We start from the raw sequence: 7,500 nt of genomic DNA on the forward strand, positions 1-7,500 counted from the left end.
GTGTGTGTATGTGTGCGTGTGTGTGGTTGTGTGTGTGTGTGTGTGGTTGTTGTGTGTGTGTGTGTATGGGTGGTGGTTGTGTGTGTGTGTGTGTTGGGAGGGTGATGGTAGTGGTGAACAATGTATAAATGGACTGTGTGTGTGTGTGTGTGTGTGTGTGTGTGTGTGTGTGTGCGTGCGTGTGTGTGTGTGTGTGTGTGTGTATGTGTGTGGTGGTTGTGGGTGTGGGTGGTGGTTGTGTGTGTGTGTGTGTTGGGAGGGTGATGGTGGTGGTGGACAATGTATAAATGGACGATGTGTGTGTGTGTGTGTGTGTGTTGTGTGAGGGTGATGGTAGTGGTGGACCATGTATGATTGTGTGTGTGTGTGTGTGCGTGTGTGCGTGTTTATGAGTGGTGTGTGCGTGTACGCAGTGTGCGTGAATGCATGTGTACTTGTATGTGCGTGTGTGTAAGTGAATGTGTGTGTGTATGATACTATGTGTGTGAATGTGTGTGCGCGTGCGCACTAAACAGTGAGGAAAGTGAGATAGAAGAAAATAATGTTGATGAAACCTCATGTTGAATCAACAAACAGGTGTTATCATGGGCATTATCAACATCGCTTTTTCCCTCCCTCATCTAATATGCCTTCCTGTTCAAATATGATGTTTGGTTTGGAATAGCTCCTTTAACAGGCTTTATACTCCAGTATAATATTCTGACTCTAATAAATGCAGCACGTACTACTGATTAACATGTTTACTACTACTACTACTACTACTACTACTACTACTACTACTACTACTACTACTACGACGACGACGACGACGACGACGACGACGACGACTAATACTACTATTACCACCACCACCACCACCACCGCCACCACCACTACCACTACCACTACTACTACTACTACTACTACTACTACTACTACTACTACTACTACCACCAACACTATTACTACTACTACCAATACTACTACAACTACTTCCACCACCACCACAAGTATAACTACCAATAACTAATAACAATGATAGCACTAATGATATTAATCATCGTCACACTCATCATCTTCATATTATCCTGAAGACTCCATCATCCCCCCAGCCACCACTTCTACTACTACTTCTACCACCACTGTCACCACCACTACCACCACCACTGCCACCATCACCACCACCACTACCACTACCACCACCACTGCCACTGCCATCACCACCACCATCACCACCACTGCCACTGCCACCACCACCGCTTGTACAACTACCAGTAACTGATAACAATGATAGCACTAACAATAATCATAATCATCATCATGATCATCGTCATGTTATCTTGATGGCTACATCATCTTCCACCCGTCATGCCTCACCTCCCCCCCCCCCGTCCCCCAATCCCCAACTCAAACCCCAACACACACACACACACACACACACACACAAGCACACACACACACACACACCTTGATCACATTTGGAAAAAAACCAATTCACATTCAGCGTACATAGACTGAAATACGTCATATATGAAAAATTAGAAAATGAATATATCAAATACTGGAAAGATAAAAAAAAAAAAAAGGAAAAAAAAAACCCATTAAAGCTAAAATTTTACAGTACGATTGTAGCAGAGTGCAAAACTGAAACCTGTCTTTTAAATATATCAGATAGAAAACACAGCCAAGCTTTAATGAAACTCAGAATAAGCGCGCATGACCTAAAGATTGAGAAAGGTAGATATTTAAATATTCCACAAAAAGACAGATTGTGCAATAAGTGTAACATACTGGAAAACGAAATCCATCTTCTTGATCACTGTATTAAATATAAAACCTTAAGGCAACAATTTTTTAACTCTCTCCATACGAACGGCGAACGTGCTGTTTTAACTCACTCAGTACGGCCAGTCCTCTCTTCTCCTCTACACAGACCCCTCGGATGTCCAGTGGGTGTCTGAATGACCCAACCTTTAGCTTCCGTCGTCAGAATTGTGGTATTCTTTGTCAACATTCACCTCTTCAGTATAAGAGCTTTCCGCTTGCAATATTTTGATGGTGGTAATTAGGGTGAAACGCTGTTAACGTCGTCTCTTTCGCCGTTCGTATGGAAAGAGTTAAAAGATATTCAAAATTCGAATAACACAGGAAATATTCCAAGTCAGGTGATGCTAACAGATGATGAATATACACACACGAGATTAGGAAAATTTGCTTATGAATGCTGCTGCAATTCATTGCATTAACTGATTGATTAATTGTGTGTTTTTCATTCATTCATTCATTTACCATTGCACTTGTGTCTTACAAACCTTAAGGTTTCATGACAATAAAATCTATTCTATTCACACACGCGCGCGCGCACACAGCAGACGAGCGAGCCTGCCGGGGTGTTGCTGGTGACGGACACAGACCTGGACACCCTGCAGGAGAGAGAGACACTGCTGGACAGCCGCTTTCACGTCATCGACGTGGACACCTCCTCTCCTTCCACCTCCTGCTACAAGCTCTTCTGGAGGTGCCTGGTGGGCAACTTCACCTACCGGATGTCGGTCAGTTGCTGCTCGTACCGGTTTGGTTGTTGGGTGGGTGGGGAGGTGTGTGTGGGGGGTACTAGTAGTGTGTGTGTCTGGTGGGCTAGAAGGACGGGGGGTGGGTGGAGGGTTTGTAAAGGAAAGTTGGTGTGACAGAGAGAGAGAGAGAGAGAGAGAGAGAGGACAAGACAAGACAAAGATTTTAATGTCCATTCATCGTTACAACGCCCTTCAGACAGGGGGGCAAGAATCAACATGCGTTTTTGTGAAAACCTCAAGTAATCTGCATGGATGGTCATTTGAACTACAAACACGGACGCGCACGCATGCTGGTTGCGAGCGCCAAGTCGCAACCATCCCTGTCTAAACCCCCCTCACCCACCCCATCCCCTCCCCACCTAGATTGTCACACACACACACACACACACACACACACACACACACACACACACACACACACACACACACACACCTCACTCACACATCCCACATACCCACCCATCCTCCTCACTCACAATCACACACACGCACACACCAATGCGCGCGCGGAGGATCATCTTGAGACGAATTCCTAGAAAGTTAAATGCTGTCACAACTAATAATTTCCATTTTCTTTTTTCTTGTTTGCATTGCTTTTGCAATGAATCCCGCTAATTCGTTGCAACAGAGAGACAGAGAGAGAGATGGGGAGGGGGGGGGGGATGAGATAAACCGCACGTATCACTAAAACACACGCCTTTCACAGGCCCGGGATAGGGCAGGGGAGCGGGTAAGGGTAGTGAGTCGGACTGGCTGTGTATCAGTATCAGTATCAGTTGCTCAAGGAGGCGTCACTGCGTTCGGATGAACCCATATATGCTACACTGTGTGACAAAGATTACAAAGAAGTGTGACGGGAGAAAGAAAGAAACAGGCAGACAGACAAAGAGACAGAGAAAGAGACAGACATAAAGTGACTGAGAGACACAGAGATAGACACAGAGATAGATAGATAGATAGATAGATGGATCTCATCAGAACATCCATCTATGTGTCAGTGGTGTGAGACTGAAGACAGAGGGGGAGAGATAGACAGAGACAGACAGATAAACAGAGAGGACAGACAGACAGACAAAAAAAAAACAGTTATAAAGAGAGTTGGAAAAGAAATGTGAGAATGAAGAAGGAGAGAGGTGATATAATGTCAAAACAGTTATTACTAGTTCATCACACACACACACCCCTCCTTCCCTCCCTCCTTCCCTCCCACCCAACAATTAACACTGTCGATGTCTGTTGCGTACAGCGGGTGCTGGCGGCAGATCCAGAGAGCGGGAACAGCGTCAGCAACATTGACATCATCTCCCGCCGTCTGTTCCCCTCCACCTTCATCCTCCTCAACCTGGGCTACTGGCTGCTCTACCTCTACTTCGACACCAACACCAACCTCAAGAAGGAGAAGATCATCACTTCGTGATGGGGAAGAGACACCATTGCTCTAAAAAAAAAAAAATAATAATAATAATAAAGGGGGGGCGGATAGCGCATCCCTTCTTTGAGCCCCTTTGCTAACTGAAGCCAGCGGAAGTGTTCAATCAGCCATTTTGCTACTCGTGTCAGTACAGCGTGAAGCGGTAATTTCATGCATGTAGCCGAGCGCTCAGCTGGCTACGATGACTGCTTCACGGCAAGCTTTCACGTGCTCGTGGCGTTAGTTACGCTGACTATCCTGTGTGTGCCTCCACAGCAAGTTTGCGCTATGTGTTGCTGCACGGTTTTCCTGAAATAAATTTGGTAACTAAACCACTGGCAGATATCAATCAAGACACAATATTTGGCATGCCGTGGGGGCAAGCGTAACACGATTTCATTGAAGATACACAGTTGCAGTTCAGAAAGTACCACCAGTTAGCAGACGACTTCTCAGAGGAATGACAGCCGGATACGAGTTTCAGTATGGCGTCCAGTTGGCTTCACCTTTCCTAGCCAGTGAGCTGTCCATCTGTTTCCAAAACCAGTGGGGAGAGACACACCACTACTGCTGCTCCGTCTTTTAAAAACTTCGTCCTAGTGATTGAAACAGAACTGGTCGCTGTGATGGGGTGATGAAGTCATTACTGTCTTCCAGTTCAATCTGGTTGTCTTTAGTTGATGCTCATTATGTTCACTGTGGTGATGGAGACAGCCTGTGTCTTGTATTGCCACGTTGGATCTGAAGGTTTCAAAAGGTTTCGTCATTTTAATCCGAAAACCCTATCTGGGCACATGGAAACACATTGAAGGAAAGCAGGTGCACATCATTTAGATGCGCAATTATGAAGAAGGAGAAAAGGAAGAAGAAGAAGTTTAGTACTTCGCTTGGGGGAGAAGAAGATGAAGACGACGACGAAGAAGAAGAAGAAGGAGAATGGCACTTCGTTTGTGGGGGGTGGTGGGTGGGGGGTGACACCGCTATTGTGGCTTCAACTTCGTCCAGGTACATGTGATTTGATATTACCCTTGGTGACCTTGGTCAAATCAGCGTGGTATGAATCGGAAGTGTTATTACTCATTTTTGTGCCCATGTAGATGGTAGTTTCGTTGAAAAGAAATAATGCCATCCTAGGATGAAACCCGGATCAATAATGATGACTAATATTATGACTGTACGTGCAGTCTTGATGATAAAACGGATACTTATATAGCACCAATCCTCGGTCGGAGACCAAGCTCTAAGCTCTCTACAAACACGGAGTCATTTGCAGAACAGGCTGCCTACCTTGGTAGAGCCGACTGACAGCTGCGTATGGGCGCTTGACATTCGTTTTCTGTGTCATTCAATCAGGTTTCATAACCCCGTTATCCATGTGAGGCGACGAACCTTCCCAGACAAGCACAGTCGCTAGCAACAGACGAGGGGTTAACAGATCATGTGATGGGAGGGCAGTCATCCTTGTCATCCAGTTCGGATTTAGTTGATGCATGTCGCGTAAGCATTAGTGAAGCTGGCAGTATGTTTCTTGTTATCCCCATTCCACACCCCCATTGGATTGACAGAGAAAAAGTAAACTACTGACCTCTGTGAACAGAGGGACCTGGGGCCAAGCTTCGATTCTCTTCATCGCGATGTTTGCCTCCTCTTTCAAATGCTTCTTGGATAGACTGGAGAGATCTCGGTAACGGCGCCTGGTGGGTAAAGGGTGGAGATTTTTCCGATCTCCCATATCAACATGAGTGCAGACCTGCTTGTGCCTGACCCCCCTTTCGTGTGTATACACAAGCAGAAGATCAAACACGCACGTTAAAGATCCTCTAATCCATGTCAGGGCTCGGTGGGTTATGGAAAACAAGAACATACCAAGCATACACCCCCCATCCCCAGGAAAACGGAGTATGGCTGCCTACATGGCGAAGTAAAAACGGTCATACACGTAAACGCACACTCGTATACATACAGGCCACTAGCGAAGAAGAGGAGAAGAAGAAGAAGAATGGAGAGAACTGGTTGGAATGTCATCAGTAGCACCCTTTTTGTCTTATGACTACGGATGGAAGAAGAAAATGGCAAAAAAATATTTCTTGTGTTTTTTTGTGTGTGTTTGTTTTCTTGTTGTTTTTCCTCTCCACCCCTCTTTTTTATTTTGTCCAAAATGTGTGCCATAAGTGGTGAAGTGAACATTGGAATCTGGCTCTGGGCATTTCGGATTCATTTGACTGTGACAGGTTGTGCCAGCAAAGATAAATCAACTTCCGTGTCGTAACCGTGTGTTGTGTTTAGGTGGCGCATTTGTTTACCTTACGCCGTTGTTCCACGAAGCTTTATGATAACTGTGTTGTGATTGGCCGTGGTGTGACTTTTTTATTTGCTTTTTCTTTCTTTCTTTTTTTTTAAATAAACTTTAATTTGAAGTCATTTTCAACAGGAGGTGGTTTCAGAGAAACGTGACGGAAATAATTCTGATCTGTGTGGGGATTCATTACTTCTCAATGTAACTGTCTGGCCAAAGAGACGTGGAGCATTTCTGTGGCGAACGTGTGTACATTATCTGATGGTCTCTCCTATTTTCTAACTATCAGTTTCTCCGATACAGCGAAAACAACAACAACAACAGCAGCAACAACAACAACAAGGAAAACAGCTTCTCTATTGCCGGTTATTGTCGCTTTGGGGCTCGCCTCCAGTTGAAACTGTGTGTCGGGTAAAACATCACATGATGGGCAGTGCACCTTAAGTGATGCAGATCAAGAAAAAGTTGTTTTTGTCGAAAAAAATCAAACCCGCAACATCTCTGTCTTTCTATCTGTGTGTGTCTGTCTGTGTGTCTGTCTGTCTCTGTCTCTCTGTCTCTGTCTCTCTCTTTCTCCCTCTCTCTCCGTTTTCTCCCATTTCTGTTTCTTTCTCTGCCTCTCTCTGTCTGTCTCTCTTTCTCCATATCCCCCCAGTCTCACTGTCTCTGTCTCTCTCCGTGTCTCTCTCACCGTTCTCTCTCTCTCTCTCTCTCTTCCTTATTGCCCAGAGGACAGACGTGAAAAATGTTATGATGTTAATTTCACAACCAACTTGAAATAAAATTCGATTTGTTTCTTTTGTTTTATTTTGTCTTTCTCTGTCTCTGTCTCTAATTGCCTATCTGTCTTACTTTGTCTCTGTCTCTCTCTCTGTATGTTTGTTTGTCATAGTTGGCGCTTGTTTTGAATACGTTTTGTAACCAACTCTGAGTAACGGAAAGTAAGAATAAAAGATGTTTTATACCCAATGTTTTCTTCCATTGTTTGACATCAGAAGAAACAAATATTTAAGTTTCATAGCGTTGTGTGAACACATGCTGCTGATGACGACGACGATGCAACAAAGACAACCCAAAGAACAGTGTTACCCACACATTCACGCTTTTGAAGACTCAACAAAGATAACAAAACAAACAAGAATGAATAAAACTGGGGGAAAAAAAGAATGAAACAAAAAGCAAGTGAGAAAATCAGTCATTCTTCTTTTTGTACCCACCACAGTAGACCCTATAGAATATAC

At 44.5% G+C, this 7,500-nt stretch overlaps 1 protein-coding gene across 1 annotated transcript in view; it reads left to right on the forward strand.

The window, feature by feature from the left end:
* The window catches only part of LOC143299161 (gamma-aminobutyric acid receptor subunit alpha-3-like), a 92,892-nt gene extending 88,921 nt beyond the window's left edge, over positions 1-3,971 (forward strand). Inside the window, exons 9-10 of the mRNA XM_076612290.1 lie at positions 2,352-2,531; positions 3,799-3,971. Coding sequence (XP_076468405.1) covers positions 2,352-2,531; positions 3,799-3,969 — 351 coding nt within the window. The 3' untranslated portion in view covers positions 3,970-3,971. The remainder of the gene's footprint in view (positions 1-2,351; positions 2,532-3,798) is intronic.
* Positions 3,972-7,500: the final 3,529 nt, after the last annotated feature.

Source organism: Babylonia areolata, chromosome 24 (assembly GCF_041734735.1).
Source record: "Babylonia areolata isolate BAREFJ2019XMU chromosome 24, ASM4173473v1, whole genome shotgun sequence".
Taxonomy (NCBI): domain Eukaryota; kingdom Metazoa; phylum Mollusca; class Gastropoda; order Neogastropoda; family Buccinidae; genus Babylonia; species Babylonia areolata.